This window comes from Delphinus delphis, chromosome 11 (assembly GCF_949987515.2).
Source record: "Delphinus delphis chromosome 11, mDelDel1.2, whole genome shotgun sequence".
In the NCBI taxonomy this organism is placed as follows: Eukaryota; Metazoa; Chordata; class Mammalia; order Artiodactyla; family Delphinidae; genus Delphinus; species Delphinus delphis.
This window is the reverse complement of record NC_082693.1, coordinates 962910-980224: the sequence shown is the minus strand read 5'-3', so window position 1 is coordinate 980224 and position 17315 is coordinate 962910. Positions and strand designations below refer to the sequence as shown.

At 52.1% G+C, this 17315-nt stretch overlaps 1 protein-coding gene across 1 annotated transcript; it reads left to right on the top strand.

Annotated features, from left to right (window-relative positions):
- Positions 1–3713: 3713 nt before the first annotated feature.
- On the top strand, positions 3714–12670 carry PEX26 (peroxisomal biogenesis factor 26). The gene is made up of 5 exons (XM_060024033.1): positions 3714–4237; positions 5275–5415; positions 5862–6157; positions 7635–7781; positions 10153–12670. The coding sequence occupies exons 1-5, from the start codon at positions 4023–4025 to the stop codon at positions 10254–10256; spliced, it is 903 nt and encodes a 300-aa protein (XP_059880016.1). The 5' UTR covers positions 3714–4022; the 3' UTR covers positions 10257–12670.
- Positions 12671–17315: the final 4645 nt, after the last annotated feature.

Here is a 17315-nt window from a genome sequence, read left to right as displayed (position 1 = left end):
CTCCCGGGGTGGGTGAGAACATGGTGGAAATTGGAGGGCAGGTCTGCGTGGGGGGCTCCTGGTCGCGCTGAGGGCAGATAGGGAGGAGCTATTGCCAGCCCTCTGAAGAATGCCCTGCCGTGGGCTCTGGTGAGAGAAGTCTCCAGTAGTTGTTCCAGCTTTGCCACTGAAACCATGAGTTCTGAACTCAGACAGTTTCTGAGCTTTAATTTCCCATCTAGTGATAGGAATAAGAATAATATACCTGTATTGCCTTGCTCACAGGTTTGCTGTCCAGCTCAAACAGGGTGAGAGCACCTTGTACAGCCAGAATTACGTTATCAGCTGAGAAAAAACACTCGAGCCAAACTGCCTTACTGAAGTCCCAGGCCCCCTCTGCATTCCTGTGTGACTGCCCTGTTGCCTTGGCTTCTACACCCACAACTTGGGGGCCACAGCAGGGCTGCTGTCGCAGGGCTGCTGGTGATTAAGATGAGGTGGATGTAAAGCACTCGGAACAGCGCCCGGCACATGGTTGATGCCGGAGCACCAAACTGAGCCGGGTTCCTACGCTGTAAAGTACTGCACGGGGTGGGGATGACGACACTCCTTAGACACAGAAGCAAAGTGAGCACTGTGTGTGTGCCTGGAGAGGAGGAGACGGGAAGCAGAGCTCTGCCCTGAACTCCAAGTCCAGGCTCTAAAATGAGCCATAAAAATGCCATCTAACTGACGAAGGTCTGGGGCCCGTGACCGGCCTGGAAAAGCATCATCTCCACCCTGCCAATATTTATGTCTTTGGCTTGCTTCTAGCCAAAGTCCACACCAGGCACGATCCTACTGCCTGCAGGGCTTCACCACTGGGGTCCCTGTACAGAGGGGCTCTGGCTGGACGAGACGTGCCCAGAGGGGCAGCTAAGGTTGCTGCTTATCATCACGGAATGTAGGGCCAGCTTGGAAAGGGCAGACTCGACATGTGGGCATCTGACCTTTGTAAGGTCAAGAGTCTGATTCTGGGTCAGAAAGTGAGAGTACAGGACTTTGAGGTGGAATTGGATTCTTTATTCTCCTTACCCACCCCCAGTTATCATCTCATCTTATTATCAGCCTGAACTATTCCAGTGATTTAAAGCATTCTAGGGACTCCCCTGGTGGTCCAGTGGCTAAGACTTGCGCTCCCAATGCAGGGTGCCCGGGTTCAATCCCTGGTCGGGGAACTAGATCCCATATGCCACAACTAAGAGTTTGCATGCCACAACTAAAGATTCCCACGTGCAGCAATGAAGATCCAGCAGAGTCAAACAAATCAATAAATGTTTTTAAAAAGGTATTCTAGGCATTGTCACATGACCTCTTCTGACCTTTACAACCACCCACATGGCAGGTGTTGGTGTCAATGTCCTCAGATGAGAAAACCGAGGCTCAGAGGACTGGCCTAACTTTTCAGAGGCCCTCGGGATTCCAAATGGTGTAGCTCATCTCCCAGACCAGAGCCCTTTTCGCTATGGAAACACGGACTCATCACTTGCTCAAAGCAGCCGAGCAAATCCACACCCTCAGGACACTTCTCAGGCAAGATACACTGAGCACCCGACGAACAGAAGGGAGAGTGGCAGGTCCCAGAGCTTGGGTGGGCTGGGGGATGGCTATCAGGTGGGTTTTGAGTCTCATTTACTAGTTTTCCCAAAATGAAAGCATTCCAGCAAAACAAATATTGAGATGGGTCAGGTCTTACAGATCTGAGAGAACTGCCTTGTTTCCACTCATTTTATCCCGGGGGAGGCTAGGTGGTTTCAAAGCCTGAGTCATGAGGCCCTGTTCACTCTCCCTCAGGTGGAATACATTAGGACTGCCGCGTCTTAGGCTGAGAAGTTCTGGGTACGTTCAGAAGCGGGTGAGGGGTGGGGAGTGTCAGAGTGCTGGTGTTCAGGAATCAGTCGGCGGGCACAGCAGTGCTGAAGTTGTGTGGTGACAGACAGATCACTATGTGGTCCTGCATAGTCAAAGATTGGGTGAGACACAGAAATAGAACACAAGCCTATTTTTATATGACTTTTTGCAACCTCCCACTTCCTTAAATATCCTGACCTCATTCCGGCAGCCACAGTACTACACCTGCTGGCAAGTTGGCTTCTTTTAAGGCTGTGCTGCCATCTCCTGGAAGGCCTGGGCATTGCAAGAACCTTCTCAGGGATGAAGGGAGGGGCCTTTTTCAGGCAGCAAAAGCTTGGAGGTGGCACTTCCGGAGGCTGAGGTGTGGCTGTACCAGTCTCAGCTCGCCCAGGCCTGGTACATCCATGTTCTGATGCTACTACTGCTTACCCGATTTTTCAGGGAAGATTTCTAAAACCAGCTCTGAGAAACAGGTTTTTTGTTTGTTGCAGTCCAATAATTATGTCATTACTAATGATCTTCATTAGCTGCTGTCAGACTTGAGGCAGAACCGATAGAACACGTTGGTAACTTCAGCCTTGAACTGATCCACACTTTCCTCTGGCCTGCGTGCCTCTGGAGTTCGCTGTGTGGGAATGAATACTGCCTGAAGTTGAAGAGGGGTTTAAGGTGCACGCTGAGTATATACTGGTCCCAAGGGCAGTGACCCCACCAACGGAGGCCAGTCCTGAGCTCAAGGGCCACATTTTCTCTCTGCTCTGCTCCAGCCTTGGCTTTACTGTTAGAAAACAAAGTTAGCTGTCGTCCCTGTTGTCACTCCCAAGCTCTCTTCTGCATTTGGTTTATCTCTCCTTAGCATTTATCACCACCTGACATACGACTGTACGTATTTCCCTTGTTCATGTTCAATTTTGTTTCCTTTCACCATATGGAAACTCCGCAGAGGCAGCTATTTCTGCCTTTGTTCAGTGGGACCCTCAGTGTTTAGAACGAGGCCTGGCACTTAGGAGGTTAGGTGTCTGTGGAATAAGTGAGTCCTGGCTTTATCACCTTCTACGGTTATGGCTCCACACTTCTCAACCGCAGAGTCTGATGCATTTAATGCTTCTGCCTCAGCTTTCCGGGAGGACTTTCTGCAGAGAGCTGAGGGCCCAGGCGGCTGACCAGGGAAGGGGAGGCCGACGCGGGCAGGTCCTGACCCTGTGCCTAGCCTGGTGCCTCTCATCTAATCACAAGCGGACCCGCTTCGAGAGACTTCAAAGGTAGGAACTGGGAGGAACCGAACTGAGGTAACACAAACCTGGGAGGCCCCCAAAAGCCTGAGTGAAGCACAGAATATAATAATAAATGTCACTTATGTGTCTGTGTACAACCACTTAATAAATACTATCGCAGCCGTAACGTATGGAATACTTACTCTGTCCCAGTGCTTTACTGCAAACTGCATTACACACTGTACGGCTGTTTTCCACGAGCTCTCTACTTGGCCTGAGGTATGGAGTCTCAGTGTGGACTGACGGGGAGCCGGGAGGGAGCCCGGCGGAAGACGGCACACAGACGCCCTTTCCCGCCCGCTGCCCGAGATGCGTCCCCACAGCAGGTGCCGGAGAACCACGCCTACGCCCGCACCCCGTTGGGCCTCAACTCCAACAGCCCGCGGCTTCCGTCGCCGGGCTTCCTCCAGCTGCCACGACTTCCGGGACGCGGCATGCCGGGGCTTGTAGTCCGCAGTTGCTAGCTGCGCCGGGAGGGCGGCCGCTTCAGGAGCCGGACTACAACTCCCAGAGTGCCCTCGCGCCGCCGAGCCCCGAGCGTCGGTGGGGGCTGCGCGCGCAGCGATGTCGCTGGCCGCGTTCCCGCACCAGTGCTGGCGGCTCTGCAGCTAGAGAGGCCAGGGAGCGGCCCTCCCCGGCCCGAGGGTCCCAGTCCTTGTCGTGGGGCCGGGTGTCCAAGGACGCATTGCTCTGCAAATCCGAGGGCGCCAGGCTGTCCCGCGCCGGAACCGCAGGAGAGCCCAGCCGCTCCCCGCTTTCCTTCTCGGGGCGCGGCCTCGGGGAGGCTTGTGGGCCAGGCTGTGCGTACTCTCCCTCCTCCCCAGGCCGCACCGGGTACCCCGCAGCCCGCAGAGGGCGGCGGCCCGGCGCCCGCCCATGAGGAGTGACCCAGCGACTTCCGCAGTCCCCCTGAGGGGGCTCGGGGGGCCCCTGCGGAGCAGCGAGCCTGTGCGCGCCGCTCCGGCGCCGTCGGCGGCCGCGCTTCTACTGGAGGAGGCGGCCGACCTGCTGGTGGTGCACCTGGACTTCCGCGCGGCGCTGCGCACCTGCGAACGCGCCTGGCAGGGCCTGGCGGAGGAGCCGGCGGGCGCGTAAGTGCTGGGCTCGGTTCGCCTCCGGGGGCGGTGGGAGGGGCGCCAGACCCCAGCGCTCCTGCCGTCCGGTCGCTCACGCCAGCCTTATGCCGTCTTTTCTCGCGGTGACTCTCCGGAGGCAGCGGCTCACCTTGTGCGGGTTCTCCGAGGAGAGAACGAGGCGCTGCCCAGTGAGGAGAAAGCGGTTGAGTAGTGTAACGGGCTTAGGGGGACCCACAGCCAGTTCTTTCTCCCCGTTCCAGGGTAGAATGCCTGACGGGAAGATAGAATTGAGTTGTTAAATCACTTCAGTAAGCAGGTGGCGAAGTCCTCTCCTAGGCGCACCCCTCCCCCGAGCGCTCTCACCTTGGCTGATAAATGGGTGTGTTCTGGTCCTGTTGAAGGATCGTATCAAAGAATCGAAATCTTGGTCCTGCCTTGCTCTTTCTGATGCTGCTAGCCTCTCCGGTAGCTGAGGGCATCATTTCTCTGTGGGTTGTAGAGTTGGATTGGGCCGCAGTAGGGAGGGGGTAGAGTCCCCAGAGAAGGATGGATGAACTGGGGAGCCCTGGCTGTGTGTTGAGGGGTCGGTGAAGGCTTGTTGCAGTAAATGCTGAAGGCTGTGATTCTGGGTGCTGCCCTCAGGCGGAGACCTTGCTCCTGCGCCTTTCTTCACTAAGCCAACTCTTAGCTTCAGCTCTCTTTCCACCCACACATTTGTGCTGCCCTTTGACTTTTTCCCCTCGGGAGTAAATGAACCCTTCCTGTTTGCTAACCCTGAATTTACCTGGATGCAGGGATGTGTGTTGGGCAGCAGCCTCTAGGTTTGCCTCTAGGTTTACAGGAACTTTTAGCTCCTGGGAAGAGGGCAGTTTTCTCTTGTGTTGGGGCCCATGAGAGTGACCGTAATGGTGAGGCCCACTGGAATGTCAGTGGCGAGGAGAGAGGAGATGGCTGCTGAGCTGGGAGCTGGCGAAGAACAGTCTCAGGGTGGAGGTGGGAATGGCAATGCAGGGGAACCACTTCTGGACTTGAATTGGCTTTTCTGCGGACAGCTGCTTGGAGGTGAAATGCTCTCTGTGTGTTGTGGGGATCCAGGCGCTGGCAGAGATGGATCGGTGGCAGGAAGTGCTGTCCTGGGTTCTTCGGTGTTACCAGGTTCCTGAGAAGCTGCCCCCCAAAGTCCTGGAGCTGTGGTAAGTCCTTAGGTCCTTACTGCTTCCCCACTGGGTCAGTGCAGAAGCAAGAGGCTTTTCCTGTCCTCTGCCGATGCAGCCCTGATATCTCCTCTTTTCCCTTCCATACCATTTCCCTTCAGATCTCATTCTTTCCCTGTCCCGCCGCCCCCGACTTCAAAACATAACGATAAAAGATGTGGAAGGAGGAATTTAGGAAGGGGGAAGGGAAAAAAGGAAGGAATAGGAGACGAGCAGTGGGGTGACAGAAGTGGGGTGTGTCAGAGCTGAGAGAGCTTCTTGCTTCTCCTAAGAACTCCTGGTTCTTAGCGTGTTAGCATCCTGTAGGGAAGGGCTGGAGGGCCGGGGGCCGGGCTGGGTAGGAGGAGTGTGGTGGTTATGAGAAGTTAACAAACTGCGAAGAACTGACTGCTCTTTTTTCGGGGCTGGATTATTTGGGGCTGCAGTGTTCTTTTATACAGCAAGATGCGAGAGCCTGGAGCTGTGCTGGATACGGTCAGTGCTTGGCTCCAAGATGCTGACAACCAGGGCCTTCCAGAGTACAGAGCCTTAGCAGAACTTCACCTGCAGCGGGTGCTGCTTCCTCTGGGCTGCTTGTCGGAGGCTGAAGAGCTGGTGGCGGGCTCTGCAGTCTTCAGTGAGAAGCAGCGGCTGGACGCACTTCAGGCCATTAGCACAGCGAGGCAAGAGCAGAAACACGGACAGTCCGGCTCCGAGGAGACCCAGAAGCTAAACCAGGAAGGTGAGACGTTGTCCTTCTTTTTGGCCTCTCTACAGTGAAGTAATGGGCTTTCTCCTGAACCTTGGAGCAGTTCTTTGTATCAGTAACTTCCAGATCACAGAATAAGAGACCTGTTGAGGTGCTTAGAAAGCCCAGCCCAGACCCTCGGAAGTTGGCAGTGAAAGGTGGGTGGCGCAGTCCTCAGACAGAATCTTGGCTTTTGTCTCCTGACAGCCACCTTCTCCTTGGGGTCCTGTCGTTAGGTCTGCCTCCACGGTGCTGGCCTGGGTGGGATGTTACTCCTTTAAATGCTGGCCCAAATGCAGACCCCGCTGAGGTGTAGTTGGGGATAGCCAAACGAGAATGAACAGCTGACATGGTAACTTGTTAGCTCGACTTACGGCATTCAGTTTGGGCCCCTGCCCTGCCTCCTGTGTGCCTTCCCTTAGCAGACCTCCCGCTCAGGGTCTTCTTCAGGGATTGACGTCTGCGCCGTTTCAGGGCCAGCCAGCTTCTGCCCAGTAGAGTGCAGCTCTATAAACGGTGGAAACCGCTTCAAGACCCAACACCGTGCACCTGGCTAGCAGCTGCAAGGGCGCCCTGCACGGGCAGGGATGCAGGGGGTGGACTTAAAGGCCCTCTACTCCGGACTCTTCCTCGGCCCCTGAAGCCTCTTCATCACCTTTTCCTCAAGCGATCGTCTAGTCTGTACATGAATACTTTCAAGGACAGAAAAGTCCCTGTCTCCTGACGCAGCTGGGGACAGTTCTTTAAGGAAGTTCTTCCCGAGGCTGAGTTTAACGTTTCCTTCTGGTAGTTTCTAACCCACTGATTCTTGCTTTTTCTGTTGGTAACACGTAGAATAGGCCTAATCTGTTTTACATGAAAGGCCCGTTAGGAGACTGAAGTCCTGTTTCCAAAGCGTTTTTCTTTCTGTGCTTTCTTTGTGAGCATGGACCTGCTGAGTTAGGATCACTTCTTTGCAAACAGGTTGTTGACTTCAGGGACTACACGTGACCCCCCCCAGACCCCCTGCCTGTCCACTGCCTGGGAAGGAGGAGTTCAGGGCTGGGAGGTAGTGTTCATGTTTGTACTCACGGTCCGAAACTGGAATTCTTCACTGTACCTATTAGGTGCCCTTTATTTTCTGCATTCATTGATCATCAGGAACTATTGCTCTGTGTAACTCTGTGCATACGTCTTAGGCCAAAATGCTGTAAAGTAGTCAGGCTATTAAAGAAGCACCAGACGTGCCAGGTTTCCCCGGCTGAGTAGACGTTTCTGTCAAAGTCCTCTCGTAAGGAGGTGGTATTCTGGTGATTTAGTCTGTCCTTAAAGCACCTTTGGAGCTTTTGGAACTTCCTTTAGAACCACTTTATGAACTGCATGAGAAAGCCAGTCTTGTTACCCTTTTGCTCGACTTTTATAATCAAGCTCAAAGCTCAGAGTCAGGGAAGCTGGTTCTTACCCTGAAGTTATGCTCCGTCTCCCTGGCCAGGCTTCTCCTCCCACAGGTTCCTGTCACTACTGACGTTGCTTCGCCAGCTTTGGGACTCTGCAGTGAGGCACTTCTTTTCCCTGCCCTTCAGAAAGAGCCTCCTGGCTGCCTTGCTTCTCTGCCTCTTGGTGGTGAGGTTTGATCCCGGTGAGTGAAGACGCCTCCCGCCCTCCTGGGGATGGGGCGGTTGACAGGGGCTGGCCCTTGGGAGCCCTCCTGGGGGTGGAGGTTTTCCCTGGTCTCTTCTGCAAGGAGGAGTTGGTGGACCCAAGCAGGAGCCAGCCCTGGAGAAAGTCCACTCTGCCCTGTTGACCCTGGACGTCCAGGGGTGAACTCTGAGGAGAGCCTCAGAGTTAAAAAAGAAAAACTTCATCATAATGTGTAAAAACTTTATGTTAATTTAAAACATATTAAATTGTAGAAATACAATTACAATAGAAAAATATATATAATATTTTAGAGAATATGGAAAATAGAGAAAAGTATAAAGGAGAAAACAGAAATCACCCATAAGCCTGCTACTGTAATGGTTATACTTAGTCTTTCTCTGGATATAGATGCAGTTTTCTGTGTCATTAAGTATTCTTTTTTTTTCCTTCTAGTTTTATTGAGTTATAATTGACATAGAGCACTGTATAAGTTTAAGGTGTATAGCATAATGATTTGACTCACATACATCATGAAATGATTGCCACAGCGTGTCTAGTGAACCTTTTTCATTTCATATAGATAAATAATTTAAAAAAGAAAAAATTTTTTTCCTTGGGATGAGAACTCTTAGGACTTACTCTCTTACCTTCTGTATCTAACACACAGCAGTGTTAATTATATTTATCATGTTGTACATTACATTCCTAATACTTACTTATCTTATAACTGGAAGTACCTTCTTCCAATTGCCCATCCCCCTACAAGTATTCTTTAAAACATGGCTTTAGGGACTTCCTTGTTGGTCCAGTGGTTAGGACTCTGCGCTTTCACTGCTGAGGGCCCGGTTTGGATCCCTGGTCAGGGAACTAAGATACCGAAGCGCAGCCAAAAAAAAAAAAAAAAAAATGTGTTTAAAGCTTTACCTGGCTGAATAATATTTCAGATTACAGGAACTTCCATAATTGATTTTACAATGCCCTGTCGTTGAACATTTTGATGGTTTCTTACTCCGTTTTCTGCTGTGCTCTTTGCTGAGGGTTAATTCTTCAGACCCATAAGCACTGGGTCAGTGGTTAGGTGCTCACTCGTGGACTTTCCTGTGTCTTGCTCTGTGTGAGTTATGACCTAATCTCTACTCATGAATTTAGTTTTAGGATTATGTAACTTTCAAAACTGAAAGGAAAACTGGAAACCCTTGTTTCAGTCCCTTCATTTTCTTTTTCTTTCGTTTTTGGTTGAGAAACCTAAGAACCAGAGAGAAAAGAGAAAAGATGACTCAAGAGTCACACAAACGTGTGTCTGTTGCTCTTGACTTAGCCTTAGATCTCACCCGTGTCCGCCTCTTCCCTTTTTCTCGCTCAGGAGCCGTTTCTGCACAGCTCAGGTTGTCCCTTTGATCCCGTGGCTGAACACTGAGCAGGAGTTCCCTCTGAACAGCTCTGTTAGGCCTCAGGGAAGCTGAGGAGAGTTTGTGTTCATTCCTGTCCACCATCTGACCTTTGACTTTGTTCCAGAGGCTTCGAAACTTTTTTGTGGTTCTTATGAGTCCTTCAGCCTCATAAGCCCTGGTCTCCTGAGTGGGTACAGCAAGGGGCCGTTTGAGCTTCTTCCATTAGGGAGCCCCGGCTGTGGTCCCACCCTCAGGACAGTCTTGACTCAGTGCAGAGGTGGTGAGAACCCAGGGCTGGGCTGCAGTTAGAACTCGGCAGAGAGGATGTAAAGAGGGTGGACTATAATGGCTTTCTTAAAAGTAACATTTTTTTTTTTTTTTTTGGCACGCCTTGTGGCATGCGGGATCTTAGCTCCCCGACCAGGGATTGAACCTGCGCCCCCTGCATTGGAAGCGTGGAGTCTTAACCACCAGACTGCTAGGGAAGTTCCAGTAACATATTGCTTTTTAAGAAAGAAAAAAAAATCAATTAAAAATCAGTAATTCAAATAAGGAAAAACAAACGAAAACAAACAGCCAACTCAGCTCTCATTCAAAAGAGGTGGATTTTACTTTTATTTTCAATATAATTAACTTATGATAAAAATAGGTAATACTGTCACTTGGCTCCAAATTGAAAAGATACAAAAAGGAATGTCGTGAAAAGTCTCTTCCCAAATTCCTCTCCCCAGAGGGGGCCACCGTTACCAGTTTTTTGTGTATTAAAAAGTTAGGTTAAAACATAATCAATTTGGATCTTTTTCTGAGCAAGCTAGAGGTCACTGTAATCCAAGTGAAGAAAATACATCCCAGAGTCTATATCCTGGAGAAAGGGACATTCTTTCCTGTTGGGAGGGGAGGAGGGGCACCAGCATGGGTCGCTTCCCAGGTGGGAGAGTTTGGGTGGGAAGGGGCCCACTGACTCACCTCTCCCTGCAGCTTCTCCCGCTTCCCTGCCCTTCATCTACAAGCTGGCTCAGATCTTCCATCGGATCCGCAAGGCCGTGGCTTCTCCTCTCTGCCAGCCTCCCGTACACGACTGAGTGGTCTTCCTGCTCACCTTGACCGCCTGGTCCCCAAGGCTGCCGGACAACAGAGCCAGTCGTCCACGGCAGCCTGTTTCTTGCAGTTGGATGGGCCCTGCCAGTGCGGCCAGCCTAATTCTAGGAGGAGCTGACCTGGCCCAGGCACTGTATCTTGCTGCCTGAATGCCCTCCCCTTTGCGCCCCACTTTGGCCGGCTTGGCAGGTGGTGTGGAAACAAGATGCACAGCCCTGCAGAGGCCCCTTGCACAGGAGGGGTTTGGGAAAGGAGAGTGCTTTGTCCTTGAAACATTTCATCTTCCTGCAAAGGCAGGGGTTTGATTTTTCAGGCCAGGGTGTTCATGAAGCTGGAAGTTCAGAACAAGGTCCTGGTGGAGGGACTTGGCCTTTCACTTGCTTGGAACACTTACCTCTGAAGGTCACCCCCAGTGCAGGCCCTCCCCGGGCAGGGTGAGGGCTCCACAGTCTGGTCTGGTTTACCACTACCCCTCCCCGAGGTGTGCAGTGGGCCCATCTCTGCTCAGACCAGACATGGCTTCCTGAGCCCCTGGTGCACTTCTCACTGGGTGAGGGGATCTGGCCTGGTGCCTCCTGGGCTTCAGCTCAGATTTCCAGGTTGTCAGTGGCCAGGCGGGGCTCTGTTACACCGGTGTCTCTGCCCTCTCTCCCTCCTGTCAACTCCTCCCCCTGCCATGCGGTAGTTGCGCTTCGCCCGATGGTTGTCTCACCAGGTTCTGCCTGCATCCCTGCCTCCTTGGTACACGCCTTTGCTGGTTCCCCCCTTCTATGACCTGTTATTCTAGTTATATTCTATTGCTTGTATAACACACAAGTGTTTCTGCTTCTGTGACCATGAAAAGTAGGCCAGCCTCAAAGGCTGATGAGCTGAAAATGGAGCGGGGTAGTCAGGTGAGCTGGAAGCATGTGTGGAGGGGGTTGGGTGGAGGGAGGCTCTGCAGGCAGCGAACGATTTTATTCCTATGCGGGGAGGAGACACTGGGGCCCTAGCGGTTGAACAGCTGAAATGTTTCAGTGCTTCCTGTCAGTGGCCACAAGAATCCTACCTGTTTCCGTGTGAGGACATGCCGTCGGGTGGTGGAAGGCCTGGGAGGTTAGTCCTAGGGTTGGTCCGCCGAAGCTAAGAGTTAAGAGCCCTGCGGAGAGGAAGGGGGGTGACCGAGCTTTGCTCTCTATCCTTCAGGATGATTTTTAAAATCTGGTCCTGTTCACACCCTGGATAAAACTCTTCAACGGCTTCCCCTGGCCCAAGGGTAAAGCACAGGTTCTTGCTGTGTAGGCCCTTGGGCACTGGTTTTGGCGGACACCCCTACTTGGCGTGGGGCCTCTGATCCAGCCCAGCCCCCCATGGTCTTAGTTTTCTGAGCACTGCACCCCTCACACCGCTGTGCCTTCTGCACCTGCTGCGCCCTCTGGAGGCCCAGCTCCCCTTTTGCCTGGTGAGCCCGTTCAAACTTCCAGACTTACCCAAGGGTTGCCTCTGTGCATCCTTTCCTGGTGTCCCCTGCTCCAGGCCCCTGTTTCATGTGCTTTCTGTGTGGTGACCCCACGGCCTCGTGATTGTGGGGTTCTGTGGCCTCTCTGAAGCTGGGGAGTGTGGCTCTTCGCAGTGCTGAGTCGAGGGTAGATCCCTGCCCTCCCACTTGCTGGCTGTGTGACTGTTGGAAAGTGATTTAACCGCATGTAAGTTGGTTCTTCCCTCACAGGGACTTGGGTGAGTAGATGAGCCTCTGATGCGGTGTTAGCACATCTCCTGCTCCGGGTAAGAGCTCCCATGAGAGGCAGCTGTGTTCCCATTGCCTGGCCGAAGGCCGGGGGTTAGAAGGTGTTTAGAGGCATTTAAAAGAATAAGCGGATGTAACTGACATGACGGGAGGCCTCTGCCACAGGTGCGTGTGTGGGTTTGTGTTGTGGAAGCCCCGACTTTCCAGCCTCTTCTCTCGCCCCGGAAGCCCCCATGTGGCCCTGCTCTAGGCCTTGAGGGTCTCTGCTTCCTGTCTGTCTTGAGCTCCGCAGCCTTGTTTGGCATCCAGCCCTCCTAGTCAGACAGGCACTCGGCCCTGCTGCTCGGGTGGCTTGGGCCGTTTCTGAGGGTGCAGCTGCTGCTCTGGCTGGTCCTCAGCTCTGGGCTTGACGAGGTCCGAAGCGAAAGGAGAGCCGCCTTGTCACACCAGCGCCTGTGGTGACCAGTGAGGTCGCCATGAGCTGCAGATGGCCTTTGAGCCCGTGAAGTGTGGCTGGGCCATATGGAGATGTTCTGTAAACGTAAAATACACGCTGCTTTCAAACACATAGAACTACAAAGGTGGAAACTCGATAATTTTTATATTGATTGCATGTTAAAATGACAATCTTTTGGGTATATTGGGCTAAATAAAATCTATTACTGAAATGAATTTCACCTGTTTCTTTTCATTTTTTGGGGGGGCTCCCAGAATGTTTAATCTTGCACGGAGATTAAATGTTTCTGTGGGCCGGCACTCGCCAGCACCCAGCACACGTCCGGCCCAGAGAAGCGGCCCATATAGTGGGGTCTGCAGACAGGAAATCTGGAAAGACCACCTCTTGTAGCCCCTTTGTGAGTTAAGGAAATGGGGACCCCAGGGTGAAGTGAGCCCCCAGGTGACAGCCTGCATGAGACCAGGGTCTCCTATCCACCCAGCGTCCCCTCGCTGCACACGGTGCCCTCACATGCCCGGAGGTCAGCCGCCGAAGCTCGCTGTCAGCATGCAGCTGTGTCTGGAAGGTACCGCGGTCCGAGCGAGTGGGCTGGTCCTGCAGGTTCTGAGAGGATACGACGTGGGTTCTGTGGCCGAGGGGCCGCTGGGGAGGTGGGGTGAGGTGACGAGGGCTTGGGCTGCGGTGGGTGGTCACCGGTGCGGGTGGGGAGCAGCGGAGGGGAGGATGCAGGGTTCTGCTTCTAGAAGGGGGTTCGGAGGGGCCGAGGGCGTATTTCGTGGCTTTGTGCAGATGACGCCGTGGATGCGTTTGCACATGTGTGTGTCTAGACTGTTTAGAAACTATTTGAGGTTTACGTGTATAGTACAGAATTCAGAAGTCACAAAAGGGTGTTTGTGAAAAAGAGCGTCTTTCCTTCCCCGGCTGCCTGCCCCAGCCTACCTCCGCTGCCATCCGTATCCTCCCACAGCTAACCTCTGACACGAAGCTTCTCTTCCTCTCTGCAGAGGATGGCATCCTACACACACGTGCCACAGTCTTTTTAAAACTTAATTAATCTTGGATGTTTGTTCCGTATCAGCTGATGTAGAGCTGCCTTATTCTAACGAGCGCTCTGTATTCCGTTGCATGATAGGCTCACAGTATAAAGCCCGTACCCTTTCCCCTGAATGCAGTGAAGCCTGTCCACCCTCTCCTAAGCCCGAGTCTGAGATTAGCAGGTGGGGGTCACACCTCTGCTGTCTGCCTGCTGACTGCCTCAGCCACAGGGGAGCTGAGAGCCGGCCTCTCACACTCCGGACACTCCACTTCTGAACCGGGGCTCTTGCGTCCACTATTCCCCAGCTCCTCCTTTTCAAGCACCTCTTTGAAACTTTTCACATCCCCTTGTTACTTTTTCTACCATCCGATGGGGACTGACAGGCATCAGGTAATATTTGGAGACTTGGTTGAAAAACGAAAGGATTTTTGCGGAAGTACGTCAGCATAGAGAAGAGTCACTTTAACAGTAGCACCAGCATTATTGATGTGGAGAGGTTGCTTAGGCAGAAAACCAAAGTGTACGGTCCTTAGAAGGTAACCAGCAGCCTCACCCGCAGAGCTGCATTAAGTTCCGGAGAAAAGCACTGATGCTTTTATGTTAAGAGGCTTGTTTTCCAGATGCAACAGAGCGTAGTCCCTTCCTTGGCTCCTTGCTGCCTCTGAGGGCTCTGACTCTGCCCTTTCTGTTTCTTGGGCTGGTTTCCCTCTGCCCTTGGCCTGCGTGCTTGGAGGGAGCACACCCTCAGGGCTCTGCCGGCAGCTCTGCTCTGTCTGGTCTCCACCCCCATCTCTGACCTCACAGGCTATTTGTTTTTTATTTCTTCTTCTAGAGTTTCTTTGTATATAAATTTTTTCAAATTTGGTTATCGATCCCATTTTCTCCTGTTTTTAAATAAAAATATACACACTGTTTTATTCCTTTTTTATTTTTCAAAGAAGTGGCATGATTTTGAGGAATATAAAGGAATATAGGTTATTATAATGTGTACTTTTGCTGGTTTGGGTTCTAGCTCTGCTGCTGAATTGCTCTGTAACTTTGCAAAAAACACTTAATCTTTAGGTCTCAATTTTCTTACCTTAAAGATGGGGATAAAATTTTTCTGCCTTATTTTCTTTATGATACTTTTGTATCTTATGAGCAAAAGTCCACTAAAAAAACTTTGAAAAGTATTAAGTGATACATACATACACGGGATGGAGTATTTAAAACACCATGAAATATTTACTATTATAAAATAGGATGGTTCTCCAGACGCGCAGGCTCAGCGGCCATGGCTCATGGGCCCAGCCGCTCTGCGGCATGTGGGATCTTCCCAGACCGGGGCACGAACCCGTGTCCCCTGCATCGGCAGGCGGACTCTCAACTACTGCGCCACCAGGGAAGTCCAGTTAAGACTTTCTGATAAAATAGGTCTAAAATATTTGAAATAGGTGCGTGAAATAGGTTACACAGACACTGACTTTCCATATGGGCACATTTAGTTGGATTAAGGAAGACTAATGGCCCACTAGGGATCTGTGTCTAGTTACACAGGCAAATGCAAATCAACGCTTTCTCTCCTCTTTTTAAAATAATCAGGACTAGGCCAGGAAATGACACGCCCTCTGCCTCACCTTTACTTCAGGCCTGTGGGAGGAGGAGGGTGGGGCTGGAGAGTAGGCTCTGTGAGAGAATATTTGCTGAAGACAAAGGCTGGGGGTTGTGGTCTGAGGGGGTGGCTGTCTCAGAGGCAGGGAGAGTTCACGACAGGGAAGCAGGTGCAGGTGGGCACTCGAATTTTAGAGATGGATCTGTGAGCCGGTACTGCTGGGGTCAAAACTCTGACACCAAATTGACCAGAGTGAAAAATAGCTGGGGTCCAAGCCTGGCTCTGCTGCCACATGGGATGACCAGACTTTACTTTCAGATCTGTGAACAGGCCACGTTACTCATTATGTTTGTAAGACATGAAATGTGTTCATTCAAACAACCTTACTAAAAACCCCGTAGAAACATCTCCATCTTCTCTTCGATACATATGCCTATTGTTTGTCATAAACATATATCTAGTACTTTCAGTTCTGCGGTTTTCATTTAATATGATCATCTATTCAGTTTTCAGCATTGCTGCTTCTTTATGTATTTGTTTCCTGGGGTTGCTGAGACAAAATTAGCACAAACTGAGGGGCTTCAAACAACAGAAACGTACTCTCTCACAGCTCTGGAGGCTGGAAGCCCACAGTCATGGCGTCTCTCTCCGGAGGCCCTGGGGAGGGTCCTTCCTGCCTCTTCCAGCTCCCAGAGCTCCAGGTGTCCCTGGGCTTGTGGCCGCATCCCTCCTGTCTCTGCCTCTGTCCTCATGTGGCCGCCTTCTCAGTTTCTATGTTTTCTGCTTTTCTGTCTCTTTTAATGTCGCCGAATTTAGGAAACACCGTAATCCAGGTGATCTCATCTCGAGGTCTTAATTACACGTGCAAATGAGGCGACAGTGGAGGTTCCAAGTGGACGAATCTTTGGGGTCTCAGTTTTCCATTTTAGCAGCCATGTAACCCTTCCTACTGATGTGCTGGCCATTCTAGATCTTGCTGACATTTTGCTAATGTGAGCAACAGCTCTGCACAGACTGTGTGTACGAGGGCCATGTAACTGTTATTTTCCTTGTGGGTTATTTTCTTGGGATAGTCTTCTGAAGCAGATTTATGGCAACGGTGAGAGTGGTTTTCCAGCTCTTTTAACATGCTGCCAGGGTGTGGCCCAGAAAGGCTGGATGTCTGTGATACCCACAGCATTATGTGAAATATCTGGAAAACAGAGAAGCCAGCAATCGTTTCAGTGTCTGATAGGAGGCAGATATCCAACAAGTGAAGAATCAGCTGCATGCAGAGCACCAAGGCCTCAGAGAAGACCTGACCTGACCGCCTTACCTCTTCTGTGGTGCCGCTTTACCCCGCGCAGCTCGTTCGGTGCTTTCTGAGGGGCTGGCGGCTGAAGAAGGCGGTCACCGGATTGGTAACAGAGCCTTGGGTGAGGGCGGGGGCTTCCCCTGGCCTGTGAGCCACTTGCCCCTGTTTGTGAAGGAGACGAGTTTTCTTAGTTCACCAAGCTCAGGGTTCTCTGCACTTTGCCTCCCATCCCAGCTGCCTTGTATTTCTGCCGAGTTTTCTGTGCCTGACAGGTGATGGCCTAATGGGCTGCCCCCTGGGAGGTGAGCTTAGCAGGGATCAAAGGCAATGCCATGAAGTGTCCCACTTCTGACATCAGCCAGTTGGCGGGAGGGGAGCAAGGGGAGAATCCGGGCCGTTAGGAAAATGCTTCCATCCCCAGCTTAAAACAAGGCCACCCAGACCCTCCATGGTTGGTTTTGGAAGGGGACGCGCCTTGGAGAAGGGTTGGCTGGACCGTGTGTCTCCACATCTGCGCCTCTAGATTTCAGTGCCGCAGCCGTCCGCCCTCAGAGGGGAACCGCTGCACCCGCGACCCTGTGGCCATCGATGCCCCCTGCCCATCCAGCGCCCTGCAGTGCCTGAGACACAAGCGGGGAGTCCGGTATTCAGATGCGAGTGGTCTTACGGCAGGCGGTCACCGGAGTTAAATCCATGTGGCAAGTGCCTAAATCTAGATAGTCTGGTTATGAAACAGAGTCCCCCAGCAGCGTGGGACCTGGGAAGTACCGGGTCTTCTTTCTCCAGGCACCCATCGCCCTCTGCGGTCAGCTCCACCTTTAACACCCACCCCTGGAGCAGCTAGACATTTGACCTCCAAGTCTAGCCGAGCATGACAGGCCTCTAGCTGAGGCTCAGTCTGGAGGTGATGACTAAGCATGGAGTCTGACCCCCTGAGTG

Coding starts and splice junctions, on each gene's coding strand:
- PEX26 (XM_060024033.1), top strand. CDS start 4,023: ATGAGGAGTGACCCAGCGACTTCCGCAGTCCCCCTGAGGGGGCTCGGG. Junction 5,416..5,861: donor CCCAAAGTCCTGGAGCTGTG/GTAAGTCCTTAG, acceptor TTGGGGCTGCAG/TGTTCTTTTATACAGCAAGA. Junction 7,782..10,152: donor GGTGGTGAGGTTTGATCCCG/GTGAGTGAAGAC, acceptor CTCTCCCTGCAG/CTTCTCCCGCTTCCCTGCCC.